The sequence below is a fragment of the Melospiza melodia genome, chromosome 27 (genome assembly GCF_035770615.1).
Source record: "Melospiza melodia melodia isolate bMelMel2 chromosome 27, bMelMel2.pri, whole genome shotgun sequence".
NCBI classification, from domain to species: Eukaryota; Metazoa; Chordata; class Aves; order Passeriformes; family Passerellidae; genus Melospiza; species Melospiza melodia.
The window spans coordinates 2,760,926-2,784,352 of record NC_086220.1 but is presented as its reverse complement, the minus strand read 5'-3'; the positions used below and the strand labels follow the sequence as shown (position 1 = coordinate 2,784,352).

The 23,427-nt window shown below is 51.7% G+C and overlaps 1 protein-coding gene across 1 annotated transcript; it reads right to left on the bottom strand.

The window, feature by feature from the left end:
* Positions 1 to 15,506: 15,506 nt before the first annotated feature.
* Positions 15,507 to 16,454, bottom strand: LOC134430048 (olfactory receptor 14A16-like). The gene has a single exon (XM_063177520.1). It carries the CDS (start codon positions 16,437 to 16,439, stop codon positions 15,507 to 15,509), a length of 933 nt encoding a protein of 310 aa, XP_063033590.1. The 5' UTR covers positions 16,440 to 16,454.
* Between the last annotated feature and the right edge of the window lie 6,973 nt (positions 16,455 to 23,427).

Genomic DNA, 23,427 nt, shown 5'->3' with positions numbered 1-23,427 from the left:
TTGGAGAGGAATTTTAGGAGTAGGGTTCTATGTTTTAATAGTTCTCCTAGTCCTCATACTTGTCGTCCCATGCATATTTGCGTGTTTAAAACGTGCTATGAATCGGATAGCAAAAGAGGTCGTCCTGGTGCAAACAGAAGGGGGAGATGTGGGATCTCAGCACCTCAGGATGGAGGTGCAGAGTGGCCAAGACCACCCTTGGGGGGCTCGGGAGTCCTGGAATGTTGCCAGAAGTGTCTGGTGGCTGGACTTTGATCCTACACAGGAGACGACACCTGTAGGAGGATGGGAGGATTTCACTGGGTGAATAGTGAAGGGATAAGTTAATTAGAGTGTAAGACACAGGGTTTAGGATTTCTGTACAGGGGGGTCTAAAGAAGCAAGGTGGAGGAATTGGGGCGTGTCCTGTTCTTCTTCTTCTTCTTCTTCTTCTTCTTGGCCTCCATCTTCTGTGGTGATGTTGGCACTTTGGGATTGGTTATTACTAAAAGTGCACTGGTTAATAAGGGTAAAAGGTATTGGGGAAAAATGATAAATATAGTATACGTAACTTTGAGTATAAAGATAGGTGACTGCCCCGGGGGCTCTCAGTGTGCTCATGGCTGACATGCTGGGCAGACCTCTGTCGGGCCAAGAGAAAATCTTTTAGATAAACAATTAATAAACACAGAGACTGAGAAAAGATCTGAAGCCTCTTCTCGTCCTTTGAAGTGCGGGCTGTCCAAGGCCACCTCGGGCCTTTCCAGGTCACCCAAACAGCCGAGAAACCGACAATTACTAAATGAAATATTAATAAATGTTATTCTTCTGTTAAAATGCAAAGTCCTATGTTATAACTTAGGGTAAGTACTGTTAAGTGCTGTTCTTCTGCTATATTGTGAAGTTTAAGGTATCAGTTAAAGTTAAGGTATAAGTTCAGTCCTATAAATTTGACCTCTGTTAAGCTTTTAGCTCGTGTTCCTTTTATCCTTGCCCTCACTGTCTTTGTGTCACACATACAGGGACAGTTCTTGGCTCACTTCTGGCTTGATTGCCTGGATTTGGTTTGGTTTTGTTGTTGCTTTGTTTCCATGCTGTGCCTGAAGGGTCCAGTCAGGAGCAGAGTGACTCTTGCCAAGGAACTTTGTGGTGCTGTCCCGTAATATTAAATCTGGTTTTATCTGATCTCTTGCTGCGGATTTTTTCAGCGCTCTCAAGGCCTCGTTGGTAGCAGGGTGAAGGAGCCCTGGCCCAGGCTCTGGCCCTGAGGACACGGGGACACTGCCGGGGAGTCCCAGGCCCCCTGTGCCACCCCCAGGCCCCGGCCCCGCGTGCCTGTGTCAGGCTCTGGGGTCCATCTCATGGAACATCCTCTGGGGGAGGCTGCGGGGCCGGGGGTTGGGGGGACCCGGGGGGACAGGGGACCCCGCTGTGCACGAGAAGGGTTGGACTTCTCTGGGGGGAGCTGTGAGGGGGGCCGGGGCAGAGTGAACCTCCCCAGTGACCTCACATAGCCTCCTGTGATGTCACACACCCCTCTGTGATGTCACATAGCCTTCCTGTGGTGTCACACAGCCCCTGTAATGTTACACAGACTCTGTGATGTCACACAGCTATCTCTGTGATATCATACTACCCCTGTGACATCACAACGCCCGCCTTGATGTCACATGGACATCTCTGCGATGTCACACTGCCCCTGTGATGTCACAAAGCCTCCTGAGATGACGCAAAACACATGTGATATCACAGATTCAACTCTATGATGTCACCCTGTGATGTCATACAGCAGTGCTGCAATGTCATAGAAGACTGCTATGTCACAAAGTTACCCTGTGATGTCACAGTCTGTTTTGTGATGTCACAGCCTGCTCTATGATATTACACCACCACCTGGTGATGTTACAGCCCACTCTTTGATGCCACAGAGCCACACTCTATGATGGCAGAGTCTGCTCTATGGCATTACACCCTACTCTGTGACATCACAGCCAGCTCTGTGATCTCATAGAACACTCAAGAACTCAGTTACATTGAAACTCTAAAGTTTCTTTGACTTTGAAGAGATCGCTGTCAGGGACACAACTGAGAAAGTGTCCCCAGGTTCCAGTCAGAGCAGAACACTGCAGTCAGTGATGGAAGCTGGGGACAAGCAAGGCAAAGGTGTCTCTGGTGCTGAGCAAAGCTGGATGTGTTTCATGAATGCAAAGGGCCAAGGCCTGAGCCCAAGCCCCTGGCCTGGCACATGCTGTTCCTCCCTCCTTGCTCAGGACTCTTCCTGGGATGGGCACTGGCATGTGGGGATGTGCAATGCCAAGGGCAGGAGATTGGGACAGCCCCTGCCAGGCTGCTGAGCAGGGACAAGGAGGCAATGAGGCCCCAGGCCTGCAAGGGTCACTTGTCCCTTCGTGGCCTCAGGCCCAGGCCCAGCAGCCATGGCCAATGTGCTGCCCAAGTTGGCTCTGGCAGGGCTGTCTTGCAGCTGCTGCCCATCCCTGTGCCCTGTGCAGCCCAGGCTGTCCCACGGTGTCCCTGCCCTGCGCCTCTGTCCCTGCAGGCTGTCGGCATCCCCCAGCTGCCCCACCTGGCTGGGCCCTTCCTTTGCTGACAGCTCTGCCTCCTGCCTGCCTCTGCCTGCCCACACAAAGCCTTGGGCTGCTCCAGGCTCCTGCTGGGGACCTGCTGCACCACAGCCCTGCCCTGGCAGGGAAATTCCTTTCTCCTAGTGTCAGTCTGGGCCTCCCCAACTTGGCAATAATTCTTCTTTTCTCCAGCTGTTCCCTACTATGTCAAAAGGATCCACCATCTCTGAAACCACCCTTCAGTCCCTCCCAGGGCTCTCCTCTGCTCTCTTCAGTCTCCATCCCACTGAGCGCAGAGCTCCTGTGTTCCTATACAGTGGTCAAATGCCTGATGCCAAGAGCACCTGGAAAAGAGGGACAGTTCTTTTCTACAGGAAGGAAACCACAGAACCCCAGGATTTTGAAGGCAGATGAGAAGCAGTCACCAGAGGCCAAGGCCAGCCAGACCTGCCTGTCCTTGCAGCTTTTGTCTGAAAGCAACCTTTGGATATATGGGGAGTTTTGGGGGTGGAATTCCATTTCAGCCATGGGTTCCTGGACTGGAATGAGAGTTCTCTATAGGAAGGAAAGGGTGGAGTCCCAGTGTTTCAAAGGCTGATTAGAGGCAGCCCCAAGGAGGCCAAGGCCAGCCAGATCTGCTGTCAGGGAAGAATCCTTGGAGAGATAGAAATTGTGAGCCCAAACCCCACTTTCATCAATGGGCATTAGGACGAGTAGGACAGTTCTTTTCCTCAGGAAGGAAAGTACAGAGCCCCAGTGTTTCAAAGGCAGATGAGAGCTGGCCCTCAGGAAGTCAAAGGAACCTGGATAGCCCTGGAAGCTTTTGTCTGGGAGCTATCCTTGGATATAAGGAATTTTGAAGGTGGATTCTCAATTTTGGCCATGGATGCCTGGACTTTAAAGTTGTTCTTTTCCATGGGAAGAAATGCACAGGTTTCCAGTGTTTTGAAGGCAGATGAGAAGTGGCTCCCAAGAGGCCAAGGCCAGCCAGAGCTGTCTGTCCTGGCAGGTTTCATATGGGAATATAATCAAATTTGGAGAAGGAATCCCAATTTTGGCCATGAACCTCCTCCCATTTCAAAGGAGAAGGACAATTCTTTCCCATTGAAAGGAAAGCACAGAACTCCAGGGGCAGATGAGAAGTGACCCTCAACATGCCAAGGTCATCTGGGCCAGTTCAGACAGCCCCCAGGAGGCCCAGCCAACCAGACCTGCTTCATGTTCTTGGATCCTTGGGGCCCTGCAGCATCACAATTGCCCCTTGATTCCATGAGGCCCTGTCGAATCACAACAGATCTTTGTTTCCATGAGGCCCAGTGATGTAACAATGGTCTCCTTGGCTCTGCAGTGGCACAATGGCCCCTTGCTTCCATGAGGCCTTGCAGTGTCCAAATGGTTTCCTTGTTTCCATGGGACTGTGCAATGCCACAATGGCCCATTGGTTCCATGAGGCCTCAGAGTCTCAAACTGGCCCCTTGGTTCTACTGGCTTCCTCAGAGTCACAATGGCCCCTTCGGTCCACCAGGCCTGGATGTGTTACAATGGCCCCTTGCTTCCATGGGTACCCACAGTGTTACAATGGCCCCTTGCTTCCATGAGACCTTGCAGCATCACAGTGGTTGCCTTGGTTGTATGAGACCTGTGGAGACACAATGACCCTTTGGTTCCAGTGGGTCCTGAAGTGTCATAATGGTCTCAATGGTTTAATGAGGCCTCACAATGTGACAATGGACTTTTGATTCAATGAGCTTTTATACTGCCAGCAACAGTCTCCTTGGTTCCACGGTGTCACACTGGACCCTTGGTTCCATGGGGACTCACAATGTCAGAAAGGTCTCCTTGGTTCCATGAGGCCCTGCAGAGCCTCTTGATTCCACGAGGCCTAAAAGTGTCAGAATGGCCTCCAGGATTCCATGAGGTCTCACAGTGTCACCATGGAAATTTGGTTCCATGGGGTCCAGCTGCCAACACTCCATAGTGTCACAATGGTTCCTTGCTTCCATGAGGCCTTGTATGGTCACAATGCCCCCTTGTTTCAGTGTTATGGTGTCACAATGGTCTCCATGATTCCATAAGGCCTTGCAGTATCACAACAGAGCATTGGTTTCACTGAGCCCCACAGTGTCACTGTGGTCCCCTTGGCTCCACAAGGCCCTGAAGTGCAACGATGGCCATTTGGTTCTACAAGGCCTCCAAGTCTAAAAATGGCCTTCATGGTTCCACAAGGCCCTGCTGTGTCACAATGGACCTTTGGTTCCACTGGATGCTTCATCCCATGGAGGCCCACAGTGTTTACTGTAGTCCCCTTGGTTCCATGAGGCCCTCCCATGCTCTAATGGCCTCTTGGTTCCAGTGGGTCCCAAAGTGTCAGAATAGTCTCCATTGTTCCATGAGGCCACACAAAGTCACAGTGCTCCCCTTGGTTCCACAGGGCCCCACAGTGTGACAATGGACTCTTGGTTCCATGAGGTTCCTTGGTCTCAATGGTCTCCTTGGATCCACAGTGTCACAGTGGCCCCTTGGCTCCACGTGGCCATGCTGTGCCACAATGGCTCATGGTCCCATGAGGCCACACAGTTTAACAAGGGACCCTTGGTTCCATGAGGCCTTGCTGGTCAAAACTGTCACCAAGAGGTTTCTCAGTGTCACAATGTTCTCCTTGGACCTGCAATATCACAATGGACCATTGGTTCAATGTAGCTCCAATGTGCCAAAATGGATTTTGGTTCCATGGGGTTCCACTGTGTCACAATGGACCCTTTGTTCCATGAGTTTGCACAGTGTCACAGCTGACTCCTTGGTTCTGTGAGGCCTCGCCATCAGCAAATATCCGAAATACCAGAATAAGTATTAGCACTAATTTGCTATTTAAGGGGGTATCATTTATTCAGCCCTGAGGTCTAGTGAGGGATAACTCCTAACCTTATGTGGACATGTAATTCTACCAGCACCACTAAATGTGTATTACAGTTTACCCATTACTATAAAACCCACCCCAAGTTCCCAGGTTCAGTCCTTTTTTCTGTCACTGCACTCTTGAGCCAGATGTCTTCTCTTCCAAACATCCCTGCTGGGAAAGTAGCTGCTGAATGCCTTGTTCCTGTGCTAAACGTTCACAGAGACAGTAAAAATTGAATTAACCCTTTCGGTATCAGCCCCAGGCTCTGTGTGGGCAGGCAGAGGCAGGCAGGAGGCAGAGCTGTTGCAAAGGAAGGGGCCAGCCAGGTGGGGCAGCTGGGGGATGCCAACAGCCTGTAGGGACAGAGGCGCAGGGCAGGGACACCGTGGGACAGCCTGGGCTGCACAGGGCACAGGGATGGGCAGCAGCTGCAAGACAGCCCTGCCAGAGCCAACTTGGGCAGCACTTTGGCCATGGCTGCTGGGCCTGGGCCTGAGGCCATGAAGGGACAAGTGACCCTTGCAGGGCTGGGGCCTCATTGCCTCCTTTTCCCTGCTCAGCAGCCTGGCAGGGACCGCCCCATGCTCCGGCCCTTGGAATTGCACATCCCCACATGCCAGTGCACATCCCAGGAAGAGTCCTGAGCAAGGAGGAAGGGACAGGATTTGCCTGGCCAGGGCCTGGGGTTTAGGCAGATCCTGTCCCTGAGCCCTGAGTGGTTCAGGAATGCCCTTGGCATTCCTGAACCACTTCCAGGTTTGTTCAGCACCAGAGACACCTTTGCCTTGCTTGTCCCCAGCTGTCATCACTGCCTCCAGTGTTCTGCTCTGACTGGAACCTGGGGACACTTTCTCAGTTGTGCCCCTGACAGGGATCTCTTTCAAACAAGACACTTCTCTGTTTCAGTGTAATTGAGTTCTTGAGGGTTTTTTAATATCACTGAGGGGGTTGTGACATCACAGAGCTGGCTGTAATGTCACAGAGAAGGGTGTGAGGCCATAGAGCAAACCCTGCCGTCATAGAGTGTGGATCTGTGGCACCAGAAAGTGGGTTGTGACATCACCAGGTGGCTGTGTAAAATCACAGAGCAGGCTGTGATATCACAGAACAGATTGTGACACCATAGGCTGACTTTGTGACATCACAGTCTTCTGTGACATCACAGCACTGCTGTATGACATCACAGATGACATCATAGACTTGGGTCTCTGACATCACATGGGGGGTGTCTGACATCACAGGGGGCTGTGTGACATCACAGAGCAGCTGTGTGAGGTCACTGATGAGGCCACTCTGCCCCGCCCCCCTCACAGTTCCCCTCCCAGAGCAGTCCAACCCTGCTCGTGCACAGTGGGGTCCCCTGTTCCCCCCGGTCCTCCCACCCCCAGTGCCGCAGCCTCCCCCAGAGGATAGTCCATGACATCGACACCAGAGCCTGACTTTTGGACGGGTCCAGGGCCCTGGGGGTGGCACAGAAGGACAGGGACCGCCAGGCAGCGTCCCCATGTCCCCCAGGGCCAGAGCCTGGGCCAGGGCTCCTTCACTCTGTTACAAATGAGGGCTTGTGAGCGCTGGAAACATCCCCAGTGAGGCATCAGCAAAAACCAGATTTAATATTAAGGGACAGCAGGACAAAGTTCCTTGGCAAGAGTCACTCTGCTCCTCACTGGACACTTCAGGCACACCAAGGAAACAAAGCAACAACAAAACCAAATCAAACTTAGGCAATCAAACCAGAAATGAGCTGAGAACTGTCCCTGTGTGTGTGACACAAGGACATTGAGGGCAATGATAAAAGGAACATGAGCTAAAAGCTTAACAGAGCTCAAACTTAATGGGACTTAACTTATAACTTAACCTTAATTTCTACCTTCAACTTCTCAATTTAGCAAAAGAAAAACACTTAATAGTATTTAACCTAACTTATAACCTATGACTTTTCAATTTAACATAGGAATAACATTTAACAGCATCTAGCTCACCTTATAACTTTAATTAAACTTTGCAGCTTAGCAAAAGAACAACTGTCAGAAGCATTCAACTTAGCTTAGACCTTGTGACTTAACCTCAAACCTCACAAGGGACCATTGTGACACTGTGGGGCCCTGTGAGACCTAGGGGTCATTGTGACACTGTGGGGCCCTGTGAGACCAAGGGACCATTGTGACACTGTGGGGCCTTGTGAGACCAAGGGACCATTGTGACATTGTGGGGCCCTGTGAGACCAAGGGACCATAGTGTCACTGTGGGGCCCTGTGAGACCAATGGACGATTGTGACACTGTGGCACCTTGTGAGACCAAGGGACCATTGTGACGCTGTGGGGCCTCATGGAATCATGGAGAGCACTGTGACATGTCTGGACCTCATGGAACCAAGGGGACCGTACTGATGCTGTGTGGCTTCATGGAATTCAGGGATCATTGTGACACTGAGAGGCTGCGTCAAACCAAGGGTCCATTGTGACACCACGGGGCCTCATGGAGCCAAAGATCTATTGTGACATTGCAAGGCCTCCTGGAGCCATAGACAGGCCATTAAGATACTTCATAGCCTCACAGAACAACCAAGAGGCCTTTGTAACACTGCAGGGCTGTGAGGAACCAAAGCTCCAGGGTGAAACAGAGGGGCCTTCTGTCATCAATGGTCCATTGTGACACTGTGGAGCCAATGGAGACCATTGTGACACTGCAAACCCCCAGGGTCCAAAGGTCCATTGTGACATTGCAGGGCTCATGGAACAGAGCAGTCACGTGACATCATGGGGCCTGGGGAACCATAGAGACCACTGTGCCACTGCAAGGCCTCATGGAATCATTTGAGACCATTGTGACACTTTGGGGCCCTCTGGAACATAGGAGCTATTGAGACACTCTGGGATCCCATTGAACCGAGGGTCCATTGTGACACTATGGGTCCCCATAAAACCAAGGGAACACAGAATAGGTCTGTCTGGTTTGGCCTCCCATGGACTGCCTGACTGGTCCAGCTTACCTTGGCATGTTAAGGGTCTCTTCTCATCTGTTCCTGAAACACTGAGGCTCCATGCTTTCCCTCCTATGGAAAAGAACTGTCCTTCTTGTCCAGGTGCCCATGACCAGAACTGGGACTTCATCTCCAACCTTCCCTATTGTGACAAACTGGAGGAGATTTTTGTCTGGAAACATTTAGTGTGTGGGGGAGGAAGGGGCAGGTCCAGCCTTGCCCTGCCCTGTAAGCCCAGCACTGCCCTGCCCTGGAGCCCCAATCCCACCAGAGCCTCTATCCCAGCCCAACAGTGTCTGCCAGTCCCTGGCATAGCACAGGCAATGCTCCACAGCCACCTCTGCAGCCCCCAGCCCAGCTCCTTAATGACCAAATGACCCACAGTCCCACATGGGGGAGGGATACAGGAAGACCAAGGGGTATTTAAAGCTGACGACAAGGCAAGCACACATCTTGACCCTACCTCCTCCTGGAATTTCCTTTTAAACACCACTGGAATCCGGGAGTTGATAGCTGTGTATGTGCTTCTCTGTATCTTTTTTGTCTTTCTCTCTTTCTGTGTCTTCTTATTCCCTCCTCTTCCAAATTTCGAGTAACTTAAACGAGCTAAGAATTTGTGAAGTTGAATGGGCCAAGATAATGTCAAATATATTTTTGACTGATTGAATGTTGCGTTAAACCATTGGCCAAGCTTCTCTAATTTTCTAAAATTGACAGTAAAGGCTGTTTGGTTGTTTTCAGCTCTTGAGAACCACTTGTTGGTATTTCTCCAGTGCATCCAACTCAAAGAACACAAACAATTGTATTTCCTTTTAAATGTCTCATTAAGAGAAATTTTTGGGAATGGGTGTCAGGGCTTATCTCTCCTGCCTGGCACAGCCCAGGCAGGGCTTTCCCAGACACATTCCACACTCCATTGCCCAGCTGGAGCCGCTTCTGCCTCTGAGTTTTGCTGCCCCAGCCCCAGGGACACTCTCCTTGTCTGCCCATTCCCCCACGGTCTCTGGGCAGGGATGGCCTCAGTGGGGGCTGCTGACATCCTCAGCAACTTGGAGGCTGCTGCTGAATTTTCCTGCTCCAGGGGCTTGTTCAGTCTTCAGCTCTTCAGTGCAGGAATTCAGTGTCCAGGGTTCATTAACATTCAGAACACCTTAACAAGCCAAGCTTCTGGGAATAATTTAAGTGTTCAAATATTTTGTGGGAATTAGACAGATTTCAAAACTGTATTGAAACTGAATATACTTTTTTAAAAAGACAATGAGAAAAGATTTCTTAAGTCCTGTTTAGGTTTTTTTTCCCTGTTAAATTGATATGTGCAATTTCCAGTTGACACTGAATCCAGGTACCTCCTCATGCAGTTTGAATAGATATGAAAATCAAGACCCTTCATGGCTGACAATCAATCAGACTCTGTCCCTACCCCCATCCCACCATTTCCCCCATCCAAGCCCTGGCACTCAGAGCAGCCTTGTGAAAATCTGAGCTCCCTCCAGCCCAGGCTGCACCTGCAGCTTTCAGCTCCTTGGCTCCAACTCCCACCTGCTTTCCTTGGAGAAGGACCTGCCCGAGACACAGAGGGGTGTTCATTTCTTATCAGCCACAAAGCCAAAGGGAGGCACAGCTTTATCAAATGCGAAAGCCATTCTTCTCCCTGGCTCTTCCCTGCCCCTGATCCCCACAGTCTGTCCTGTTTCCTTCATCCCTGCATTGCCAGGGACTTTCTGGGACAAGGGAGCTCTGCTCTGGCTATGGAGGGAGGTCCAAGTGCAGCTCTGGAGTAGGAACCAGAACTCATCAGGTTTGTGTCTTTGGGAGTCAGGGACTGGTGAGACTCAGAGACACAGAAATGTTTCTCTTCATGGCACACATAAAAAATGTGAACATGATAAAATTTAAGAAACATCTAAATCCTTCTCCTTGTGACATCCCAGGAACATCAGACATTTCCATTTTCCACAAGGGATTGCCATAGAGGAAAGATTTTAGACAAAGACATTTTAGATGTAGTTTTATGTCACTCATGCTCCAGTCTGAAACAGGGCCCAGCATGGTGCTGGGATCATCAGAGAGCTGAGGTGTGTGCTGGAATTCAATGCCCTCCCCATCCCTCAGCAGCCCTGCATTTCCCTGCTGCAGCCTTGGTCTCCAGCACAGCCATGGAGGCTCTTTGGGTTCTGGACTGTTGCTGCAGCCCCCAAGGGCAGCTGAGCTCTGACTTTGGCACAGTCAGGCCTGGCCAGCGCAGGCCATGGTCAGCAATTCCTTGTGTGTGCCTGGCCTTGCTGTCTGCCCCGGCAGCGGCTGCATGGCCCCTTTGTGGCCCTGTGCTGGCCCAGCCATGGTGGCCCAGCCCCTGTGCAGGCCCAGCCCAGGCCAGGAGCATTGCGGCTGGAAACGGCCCCTGTGCTGTGGTACCCACAGCAGCCTTGGGGCTCTGTGCCCTACAGCCTCCCTGCTGGGCAGCCTCGGCCAGCTCCTGCAGAGTCCCTGGCACCTGCGGGGCTGCACAGACAGCCCTGCCCCGGGCTCTGCCGGCCTCTGGGCCAGCAGAGAGGCATCCAGGGCTGGCCATGGCTGGAAACAGGCCCTGAGCCCTGCAGAAAGATGGAGCTGGGCAACAGCCAAACTCAGCCCAGGCCAAAGCTAGGCTCAGCAGCCAGGGCTGCCAAGGGCTGGGCACAGAGGCTGGCACTGACAAATGTCCTGGGCCCCCTCCCTGCTCTGTCCATGCCATGAAGGGCGCAGAGCAGCCTCCTCTCTGAGCCACTTGCCTGTTTGCAATGCCTTGCACAGGCACTAGCCTTGCCCCACAAGGCCTAGCCAGAGTCCTGCCCCTGCCCACTCAGCCGGGCTGAGATGGCCAATGATGGTTTCTGGGCCAGGCTCTCTGAGCCCAGCCCAGCCCCCTGCAAACTCTGTCAGCTGCCCTGAGCTCTGGGCAGAACCAAGAGCCTCTCCCCAGCCCAGCCCAGCCGGCTCTGCTCAGGCCAGGCTGCTCTGGGCACTGCCCCACGGCCTCAGCCCCTGGCAAGGGCACAGCAGCAGCTGCAGCTGCCACAGGACTCAGCCCCAGCCATGGGGGAAGGTGCTTGGCCAAGGCCAAAGGAGGCTCCCTGGCTGCCCTGCTCCCCTCGGGCTGAGGTGTTGAGAGCTCTGAAGCCCCTGCTGCCATCCCATCTGCCCAGGGCAGCACAAGAGCCCTGGCCTTGGGGCCCTCAAGAGCTGCTCCTGCTCCAGGCCCAGGGCCCATGCCAAAGCTGGGGCAGTCACAAACCTGTGCCCATTGCTGTTCATTGCTGCTCTGATGGGGATGGATCCTCAGCCACCTGGAGGTTGCTCATGAATTTTATTCCTCAAGAAGCCTCATCTTTCTTGAGCTCTTCAGTTCAGGAATTCAATGAGAAAAGCTCATAAATATTTGTTCAAAACACTCAAACAAAAAAAGCTTCTGGGAATCATTTAGATTCTCAATTCTTCTTTGATTAATTTGATTTCAGAAGTGTATTCAAAGTGAATACCCTCTATTGAAAACAATGCAGGTAGAATTTGTCTCTCCTGTTAAGTTTTCATTTCTCGTTTATACTTTTGTATCAGCAATGTCCATTTGATCTTGCCCTCCAGCACCTTCTAATGCAGTCTGCATAGATATGAAAATCAAGACCCTTCATGGCTGACAATCAGGAACACTTTGCCTTCACCCCCTCCCCACCATTTCCCTCATCAGATACCTGGCACTCCTATGGATCAGGAATGGTGTGGCCAGCAGGACCAGGGCAGTGATTCTTCCCCTGTGCTCAGTGCTGGTTTGGTAGCACCTCGAGTGCTGTGTCCAGTTCTGGGTCTCCAAGTTTAAGAAAGGCATGGAGGGGCTGGACCGTGTCCAGAGAAGGGCAACAAGGCTGATAAGGGGTGTGGAGCACTACTCCAGTGAGAAGCGGCTGAGGGAGCTGGGGATGTTTATCCTGGAGAAGAGGAGGCTCAGGGGAGACCTCATCACTCTCTAAAACTCCCTGACAAGAGAGTGCAGCCAGGTCAGGGTTGGGCTTTTTTCCCAGAGAACAGGGACAGGACAAGAGGACACAGCCTTCAGCTGCCCCAGGGGATGTTTAGACTGGACATTAGGAAATATTCTTCACACAAAGGGTGATTGGGCATTGGAATGGGCTGGCCATAGAGGTGAGTGAGTCACTGTCCCTGGAAATGTTTAAGGAAAGACTGGATGTGGCATTCAGTGCCATGGCCTGGGTGACAAGGTGGTGTTGGGTCCCTTGTTGGACTTGATGCTCTCCAAGGCCTTTTGCAGCCTGGTTTATTCTCTGATGATTGTGACAGTGCAGGGCCCTGGGGAAGGAAGGGGCCATTGTGACACTGTGGGGCCTGGTGGCACTAAGAGGACCATGGTGACACTGTGTATGACATGGCAGCACAGAGCCAAGGGGCCATTGTGACACTGTGGGGCTGAATGGAAGCAAGGGGTCCATTGTGACAGTCTGGGTCTTGGTGCAACCACAGAGGCCACTGTGACCCAGCAGGGCCCTGTGGAACCAAGGGGCCATTGTGCCACAAGGAGACCCTTGGGAGAGCCTGGGGACAATGGAATCAAGAGGCCATTGCTCCATTGCAAGGACTCTGAGAACTGAGGGCACAATTGTGATACTGTGGTGCCCCATGGAACCAAGGGTCCCTGGTGACACTGCAGACTCTTTTGTCACCAGGGCTCCATTGTGACACTGCAGCACCAAGGAATTCCTTGTGGCACTCTGAGGCCTCATGGAACCAAGAGGCCACTGTGACCCTGCAGGGCCTTGTGGAACCATGCAGAGCACTGTGACAGAGCAGGACCTGGTGTCGTGATGGGGCCATTGTGACACTGCAGGGCCCCATGGAACCAAGGGGCTACTGCTGCTCCTCAGGGACTCCAGAAATGAAGGAAACATGTTTGACACCATGGTGGCCCTTGGGATGAAGAGGCCATTGTGACACTGTGGAACCAAGGAGAGCATTGCTGCACGGTCAGACCACATGGAACCAAGGATCCATTGTGACACTGCAGGGCCTGGGGGGACTATGAAACCATTGTGACACTGTGGGACCGAAAGATACAAGGGACTTTGTGACACCAAGGAGTCCCATGGAAACAAAGGGACATTGTGACACTGGGAGGCCTCATGGAATAATGGAGATCATTGGGACACTCGGGGGCCTCACGGAACCCCGGTGACACTAAGTTGGCTGGGAATGTTGATCTGCTGGAGGGTAGGAGGGCTCTGCACAGGGCCCTGGACAGGCTGGATCTAGGGCCCAAATCCAACAAGGTGAGGTTTAAAAAGTCCAACTGCCGGGTCCTGCACTGTGGTCACAACAACCCCTGCAGGCTGGAGACAGAGGGGTTGGATACCAGCCTGGATACCAGCCTGGCAGAAAGGGACCTGCAGGGACTGATGGACAGCAGGCAGGACATGAGCCAGCAGTGTGCCCAGATGGGCAAGAAGGCCAATGGCTCCTGACCTGGATCAGGAATGGTGTAGCTAGCAGGAGCAGGGTTCCCCTGTGCTGGGCGCTGGTTGTGCAGCACCTCGAGTGCTGTGTCCAGTTCTGGGCCCCACAATTTGGGAAGGACATGGAGGGGCTGGAGTGTGTCCAGAGAAGGGCAACAAAGCTGGGGAGGGGTCTGGAATAAAAGTCCTGTGATGAGTGTCTGAGGGAACTGGGGTTGTTTATCCTGGAGAAGAGGAGGCTCAGGGGAGACAAGACGGTGTCAGGGCACAGGTTGGACTTGATGATCTCCAAGGTCTTTTCCAACCTTGCTGATTCTGGATTCTCTAAAACCACCCTTGGAGTGGTTGCAGGATGAGCCCTGGGCCTCCTCTTCAGAAGCTCCAGCAGCCCAGGTCCCTCAGCTTCTCCTGCTAGGCCCAAAACCCATCCTGTCAGTCCAGCAGAGCCTCTGCAACTCCTCCTCACTGCCCAGAACAGTGAGCCTCACAGCCAGATACAGTAGCCCAGATATGCCCCCCTGGCCTGGGGTGCCTCGACAAGGGAGCAGCAGGAGGCACTGCAGGAGCCTGCAGACAATTCCTGCAGCACTTGTAGGATGATACTGCCCCAGGGGCTGAAGGCATTTGTGCTCCCTCAGGTTCATGTCCCCACACAAACAGCATGGGAGTGCTCCCCCTGCTCTGTGCAATGCAAAGAGGGGTTCCTGAGCCAGTGCTGCCGTGTCTGTGCCTGCAAGGATGGGGCACCTGTGTGAGCTGGTAGAGAGGCAGGGCTGCAGAGGGGGGATGTTGTTGGCAGCTCCATGAGGACGCTCTTGGACGCTGCCCTGGGCTGTGCAGCGCACTGGGGATGGATCAGCCCCTGCTCTGCTGCTCCTTCCCGTCTCCCCCAGGGCCCTTGCAGAGCCCCAGCCATGCTGTTTGCCCCCAGCCTGCCCATGGCCAGCCTGGGGCAGCTCACGGGGCTTTTCTGCGCTGAGCATTGGCCTGGCAGTGTTCTTGAGAGAGCCTGCACAAGGAGCCTGGAGCCCCCAGGGCCTGGGCTGAGGTGTCAGTGCTGCCCCAGCAGTGCCCATGGCCTGTCCCTGCTGCAGCCCCGGCACTGCCACCCCAGGACTGTGCCTGGCCCTGAGAGCACTCAGGTCCTACAGCAACACCAGGGCCACCAGGGCAGCGGGGCAGGGCCACGGCAGCAGCACTGGCAACACCAAGTGCTGCTGCTGCTAGGCACAGCTGCTGGGCCAGCAATGATCTGCCCCCAGCTCTGCACATAGACATTGAAGCTGCAGTTCCAGAGAAGGCAACAAAAGGGCATCTCTGCAGAAAACTCTGCTGGGAGATCCTTGAGTTCATTTAAAGCACTGAGGGTGCAGCCCCTCATTGACAAAGTCTGTGGCCACAGGGAATGTGGAGAGAAACAAAAGAAGAATCAGTGCAAACAGTGACAATTTTATAGACAATATTAATACCTAAAATGAAGGAAAAAATACCACCACAGCCAAACCAATCAGAAGTATTAAAGATGATTTTTATTTCAAATGATTTGCAGAAATTGGCCAGCAGTTTAATGTTTCTGAAAGTAACCAGTCATCATTCTCCAGACTGCAATCTTGAGCTCCTGGTTCCTCAGGCTGTAGATGAGGGGGTTCAGGGCTGGAGGCACCACCGAGTACAGAACTGACAGGGCCAGATCCAGGGATGGGGAGGACATGGAGGGGGGCTTCAAGTGAGCAATTGCTGCAGTGCTGAGGAATAGGGAGACCACAGCCAGGTGAGGGAGGCAGGTGGAAAAGGCCTTGTGTCGTCCCTGCTCAGAGGGGATCCTAAGCACAGCCCTGAAAATCTGCACATAGGAGAAAATAATGAACAGAAAACAGCCCAATGCTAAACAGATGGAAAAAACAAGTAGCCCAAATTCCCTGAGAATTGAGTTTGAACAGGTGAGCTTGAGGATCCATGGGATTTCACAGAAGAACTGGCCCAGGGCATTGCCATGGCACAGGGGCAGGGAAAATGTATTGGCCGTGTGCATGAAAGCATTGAGAAAGCCACTGGCCCAGGCAGCTGCTGCCATGTTGGCACAAGCTCTGCTGCCCAGAAGGGTACCATAGTGCAGGGGTTTGCAGATGGACACGTAGCGGTCATAGCACATGATGGTCAGGAGATAAAAATCTGTTGCTGCACAGAAAACAAAAAAAAAGACCTGTGTAGCACATCCTGTGTAGGAGATTTTCCTGGTGTCCCAGAGGGAATTATGCATGGCTTTGGGGACAGTGGTGCAGATGGAGCCCAGGTCGCTGAGGGCCAGGTTGAGCAGGAAGAAGAACATGGGCGTGTGCAGGTGGTGGCCGCAGGCTACGGTGCTGATGATGAGGCCGTTGCCCAGGAGGGCAGCCAGGGAGATGCCCAGCAAGAGGCAGAAGTGCAGGAGCTGCAGCTGCCGTGTGTCTGCCAATGCCAGCAGGAGGAAGTGCCTGATGGAGCTGCTGTTGGACATTTGCTCTGCTTTGGCATGGGGATCTATAAAAAAAGAAATCATAGAGAATTTGGGTTTCGAGAGGACTTCCAATATCGCAGCACAGCTTGGGGGCACTTTCTCCCCACTGCCTGCCCCGGGCCCTGCTACCTGGAGATGTTTCTGCCAGCAGCTGCTTCCCTTTTCCCAGGGCTGGGCCCTGCCGGGCCCTGCCAGTGCGGCCAGAGCCCAGCCCAGCCCTGGGCGCTCAGCTCTGCCCTCCAGACCCCTCCCAGCTCTGGCACTGCCCAGGGGCACCTCTGGCTCTGCAGGCTCTGATTGCAATGTCAGAGCAACCCTGAGGAGTCTGGAAAAATGACACTGATGCTGCCTATGAGGGAACCTGTCGTGATTTCTGTCACTACCTTGTTTTGTAAATCTCAGAAAAAAAATTTTTTTCTCATCCTGGACTGACACATGAATATCTATGTGTGATTTCCCATCCAGGAAACCCAGAGCAGGAAAATAAAAAGCAGGCTTTTCTCTTTTATGCAGCCCCTGCCTTGCTGTGCTCCCTGTATAATCTACTTAAAAATGTTTTGTTCTTAAATGTCATGCTGGGAGCAGTCCTGAATAATGCAGCACCCACATCATACAAGGAGAACACTTCCAAGCCTTACCAGCTGCCTCCTCCTACCCACATCTTTTCCCACAGTGCTGGGAGAAGCTGCCAGGGCTGGCTGAGAGCTGTCCCTGGCAGGCAGCAGAGTCCCTGCCCCAGCACAGTGCCCTGGGCTGCAGGACCCTGCTCTGCAGGACAGCCCTGGGCACCCCTGGCTGCTTTGCACAAGAGAAAATCAGATAATGTACTCACAGAGTCTGTAGGCATTGGGATGTTCCAGCTTCAGGAGATGGCTCCAGGAGCTGCAGCTGCATTGTCCTGCAGCCAGACGTTCCTGTGCCAAGGGCTGGCAGATTCTGCCCCAGGCATTTCTCAGCACCTTCCCAGTACTGACTCTGCCTCTGTGCCTCTGTGCTGTGCCCAGGGTGGCTGCAGGCAGTGCCCCAGTCCTACTGGGCTGGCAGAAGAGCTGCTCATCAAGAGAAATGTGCTTTTGAAGCTCTTCTTGGTTACCAGGAACTGCCTCTGTGCCAGGAGCCCAGCCCAGCTCAGCAGCACAGACACAGCACAGGGACTTTAATGAGCCTCTGGGACTTTGTGCTCAGGCCCTGAACATCAGTCCCTGAGAGGGAGCTGAAGAAACCTCTCCAGAACTCACAGGTCAGAATCCAACTCCAAAGTTTCTTGGACTTTTAATGGGTCCCACTGAGGAACACGACTGAGAAAGTGTCCCCAGGCCCCAGACAGAGCAGATAACTGGAGGCAGTGATGACAGGTGGGGACAAAGAGAAGCCAAGTCTTGGTGACCTGGAGCACAGCAGCAGGTTCTGTGCCACCAAGGGCTGTGAGGAGACACGTTGTCCTGAGGCCCTGGGGCCTCCTGGCACAGACCCAGCCAGGCTGGGCACTGTCAGCCCCTTGTCCTGCCCTCAGCATCCCCCTCCTAGCCCACATCCCAGTGGCCTAAAGGATGTGCTGGAAGCAGTCCCTGAGGAGCCTTGCTCCGGAATGGCCCTGGGGGCTCCTGAATGCTCCCTGCAGGGGCTGCAGGTTTTTCAAAGGACTTTGGGCTTGGCTTTTGCCTTGGAGTCTCTGAGAGGTTTGTGCAATCATGGCCTCCAATTCTCTGCTGTAATTAGTCCCTGGAGAGGCTTTGTCAGTAACAACACTCAGTGGGGCTCATTAATACTTCAAGGTACTTCAATTATTTTAAGGTACTTGGTATTTCCCTTTTGATGCAGACTCTGAGAGGTCTGTTCATTCATGGCCCCAATTATCTTCTTTAATGTGTCCCTTGAGAGCTTTGTACTGACACTCAGTGGGGCTCATTAATGCTTTGAGATACTCAAGGTTTTTAAGGTATTTTGTGGATTTAAGTACACTTTTAGGTAATTTTAAGGTGTTTCTTTCCCACACTGAGTCTCTGAGAGGTTTTTGTGCCATCCTGGCCTCTAGTTCTGTCCTCCAAGGAGTCCATGATGAGCCTCTGTTGGGTATCTTCCTCCCTTCTGTTTTACAACAAAGATGGAACTGAAAGAATTTTTTAAGCCTTTTTAAGATCATTGAAACAAACATGGGACAATTAACAATACAACAACTAAGATCCTGTTTTAGCTGGACATAATTCAACCCTTTAATCCCTAGGATTGGAAGTGTTTATTGAACCAGTCTTTGTTTTCCACGTGAAGCTTCTTGAAGCTTTCTTCCTTCAGTACCTGAGTGCTCTTGTGGATTGACTCTCTGCAGCTTGGAGAGGTTCATGCAACACTTCCCCTCAGAGTCTACACAGCCATGCCTGTGTTCCCAGAGTAAAAACTGTATCGCTGTTCTGCAGGGTGGCAGGTCTGATGGTCTCTATGTCTCAGAGCAGGCCACTCAATGTGAGGGAGGTAGCATTGGTTTGCTTACTTAACAGGCACCCAAGATGGTCTAATTGTCCTAAAGCTTTAGCTGCAACCACCCAAGGTAAACCTAATTGAGGGTGCTATTATGCAATACCTGGATTGAAGCTTTCAAAGCCATCTCTTTGATATCATCCAATACTTCTCTGAGGATACCTGCTGCTTGATCATCTGGTAGGCTGTGTTGTCCTTCTCCAGCTAGATGGTTGATTGTCAATTCCACCCTTGCCTCAGTATTATCATACTCTTCTATTAATTGATCTAGTAAACGCTTCCATCCCCCTTCCCACAGGGTGCATTCTGTAGGTGGCAACAACATGGTCATAATATATTTTAAATCATAGGCAGTTAAGACATGTGCTGTAAACATTGCCCTCAGTAGGCCATTAAAACTAGGTAAGTCTCTTCTATGGTCTTCAGCTGCCCTACACAGATCCTTTGATTTCCCTGTAAACCAATGGCTGATACCTGGGATTCTGCCCTGGGGGCAATGAGGAGTTTCGAGATTATATTCCAGTCTCCTTCCTTAACTACTTCTTTCTGGATCTTTTCCCAGGGATCTTCTGGGGTTGAGGGGCGAGGTGGCTCTGTGGAATCCATACTGTCTTCTGAGGGGGAAGAATATCTTTGAGCAGAAACATTTGGATTAGAAATAATGTGACCATAGGGCTTAGTATCTGTGATCATGGGGTTATATTTTTGCTGGAAGGTGAGACACAGGGCACTGCCATTTTGTCAGGTGTTGGGAAAGAATGGCCTTGATTTAGGATGGTGGACTTCTGGGTTGGATTTCTGGAGGCATGGCCCAGGATGAAGGTGGAATGATTGACAATGAGGTATGGCCTGCAGTTTTGAGGGTGGAATCTGGAGGTTCGTTCAGGGCGAAAGAGAAGGTTGTGGTAGCAGGAAGTGGAGGAGGCAAGATGGAGGGCGGGTAGTCACACTCCTGAGCCACATTCGGGCTCCTTCCATCTTAACTGTCCCGGGCATGATGCTCCAAGACAGCATGGCCATTGCCATCTTGGACTAATGCAGAAGATCTGAGAAAGGCAGTTTGAGGGGAGGTCCCCAGTTAGGAGTGACCAATGGATTGAGTTTTTGACACGCTGCTTGCTGGTGAAGGGTCTCAAAGATGGTGTGGAAGATGGGGAGCAGGGAGGGTGCAATGGGGTCCCTTTTGATCGAAAGGTTGTGCCACTTAACTCCCACTGACTCCCAAAATTCTGTGGCAGGAATTTCGCCAGTAGAGACATCGGAAATATTTTTTATGATCCATCTCATTATTGATTTTATTTGGTTCTTTGAAAATATTATGTCATGATCAGTGAGAATTAAAGCATCCATATATGCTCCTTTCTACTTTGGACATCTGGCTGCCCATTTTTGTCTTTCTCTGCCCTATGGGTAAGAGCCACCATAACATCCCAAATCAATAATGGGACGTGGGTGCATATTGTAAAATCACAGTGGCAAAATGGGCAATTAATGTCTTGCATTTCCTCAAACCCATCTGCAATCCTATGCAGTTGAAACTGTCGTTTTCCCTGCAGATCCCGGGCAAGGTCCCTTGAAGCAATGATGAATCCGCCAGGCCTGGCACAATCCAAACTCCCGGGGAGCACTGGCCTATCCATCAGCTAACCCCAGTTTATGTGACTGAGACAGGGAGCCCTGAATGTCATGGCCCCTCTTTGGGCACCAAATGTCACAATGAAGGTGGCTGCAACAAACCTCTCTGTTTCCCTGAATTCAGGGCGAGGGAGGCAAAAATGAAAGGGAGCAGATTTGATGGAGTTGTTAAAAAGGAACTTTAATAACAGGGTGAAAAACAATAAACAAATGGAGAAGTTGAGCATAGTATGAAGGACAGGATCCAAAGACCCGAGACAAAGGAGAAGCAACAACTTGTACACTTGGGGTTAGAACCCTCTAGAATAATAACGATATAGGAGAAACAAGTAACCAATCGTGGAGGAGAACTTGGACAAGTTAGCAGAACAACACTAAAGGCTTATGGGGGAACTCTCAAGCTCACCCTAAGTTAAACTAATTATTCCTAGGACTTGAAACTCACACCCAGTTTTCCCGGGGTAAAATCTGGCTGACTCTGAGTGACAGCTGGGCTAACTCCCACACCGCTGCTATGCTCTGGTCCCTTGGGACCATGTGGCCCAACAGAGCCACAATGATGTCCTTGGTTCCAGGAGGCTCCACAGTGTCACATTGGTACCTTGAAACCATGGTGCTCTGCAGTGTCACAATGGCTCCTTCATTTCACAAGGCTCCCAAGTGTCACATTGGTTTCCACAGGGAGGAAACCACAGAGCCCTGATATTTCAGGAGCTGATTAACAGCAACCACCAGAGGCCAAAGCAAGACTGACCTGTCTGTCTTGGCAGGTTTGCTTGGAGCAGCCCTTAAATATTTGAAATTATGAATGCGGAGTCCTATTTTAAAGCATTTGTGCCTGGAGAAGAGGGATGTTTCTTTTTCTTTCATAAAAAGAAAAGCACAGAGCCATTTCCACTGTTTGAAAAATAGGTGAATTCTGCCCCTCAGGAATCAAAGATCAGCCAGACCAGTCTGTCGTGGCAACTGTTGTCTGGGAGCAATCCTTTAACACAGAAATTTGGAGGTGGAATCCTAATTTTGGACATGGATACCTGGAAAAAATGGACAGTTCTTTGTCATTAAAAGAAGAGCCCAGAGCCCCAGTGTTTCAGGGGCAGATGGGAGTGGCCTTCCGCCTTCCAAGGTCAGCCAGACCTTTCAGATGACCCCTGGGAGGCCAAGGCAGCCACACCTATTTCATGTTCGCTTGATTACACAGGGCCCTGCAGTGTCACAATGGCTCCTTGCTTCCATGAGGCCTTGCAGTGCCACTGTGGTTCTCTGACTTCCATGATGCCCTCAGGTGTCATAATGGCCCCTTGATTACACAAGTCGTTTTGGATCCTAATGGTCTCCATGGTTCCACAAGGTCCCATAGTGTCATAATGGTCTATTTGTTCCATGAAGTCTCGCTGTGTCCAATGGCCCCTTGGTTCCATTAGGGCCCAGTAATGCAACATGATCCCCTTGGTTCCACAAGTTCCCATAGTGTCACAATGGCCCTCGTCCCTCCATGAGGCCCTGCAGGATCACAATGGCCCATTGGCTCCACGAGGCCCTGAAATGCAGCAATGGCCTCTTGGCTCCACAAAGCCTTGCTGCTTCACACTGGCCCCTTGGGACCATGCGCCCCAACAGACCCAGAAAGATATCCTTGGTTCCACGAGGCCCCACAGCGTCACAGTGGCCCCTTGATTCCATGGTACCCTGCAGTGTCACAATATTGCCCTGGTTCCAAAAGTTCCTACAGTGTAACAGGTTCCACAAGGGCCTGCAGTGTCACCCTGGCCCATTGGTTCCACAATGCTCCACAGTGTCACAATGGTCTCCATAGGAAGGAAACAAGTGAGCCCCAGTGGTGCAGGGGCAGATGAGAAGCAGCCATCAGAGGCCAAGTCTAGTCAGACTTGACTGTATGGGCAGATTTTGTCTGGGAGTAACCCTTGGATATAGAGAATTTTAGACACAGAATCCCAGTTTTGGCCATTTGCGACTAGACAAGTATTGGGAAAAAGGCTCCCAATATTACCAGTTAGATTGTGCCTGGGCCAGTCTGACCCTCGCTGCTGGGCCAAAGGCAGCAACTGCGGTGAATCACCCCAGAGATACCTTAGCTTGCTGGTGGTTGCAGCTGGGCACTGAACAAGTCCAGGCTTGTTAGGACCCTGTTTACCTCAAGAGGAATAGCTTCAGGCGATGGTGAAGAGAAAAAGGAGATGGATTCTGCTGGAGGGTTTAATGTCCAGAGGTGTATTCCATGGTTACAGAGGTCTGAACGTGAGCAACTGCTCCAACAGAATCCAGACCGCATGGTCTGATTCACCTTTTAAGCTCAGGGACAGGGGGAGGGGAGGTACAGGTGAGCCACCAACCAGGTGAGAGGGGCAGGGTCTCAGGGGAAGATGACACCCAGACAGGCCAATGACCTCTGGGCATAGGGGCATCCTTTGAACTTGACCAACCACACGACGCCTTGCTGGAATGTTAAGTCTGAGTGACAGGACTCACTCAGCATGGGGGCAAAGGGGGAAGGGAGAGAGACATAGGCACACCTGGGGGAATGACCTGGAAGGCCAAAATGGGACATTACAGCACACCACAACATCTCCCCCTAGTTTTGTTTAAAAAGAAGAGGACTATGTTTTGTGGTGCAGAATGATTGCCAAACCATGGTTGGTAAATCAGTTCTTCCTCTACAAGAGGGTCAGTGTTTTCCACTGAGGCTTCCAGGTCATCCATTGGAGCACTGAGGGCTTCCAAATAGCAGACTTCAGGAGGGGGAGATGAGCTTGAAATTAACTTGAGCACCATGCGTTTGATTAGTCCAAAAACAATGCTAAAAACTACAATAACTATAACTAAAATAAACAGCACTAAAAACACAGTTTTCAGAATA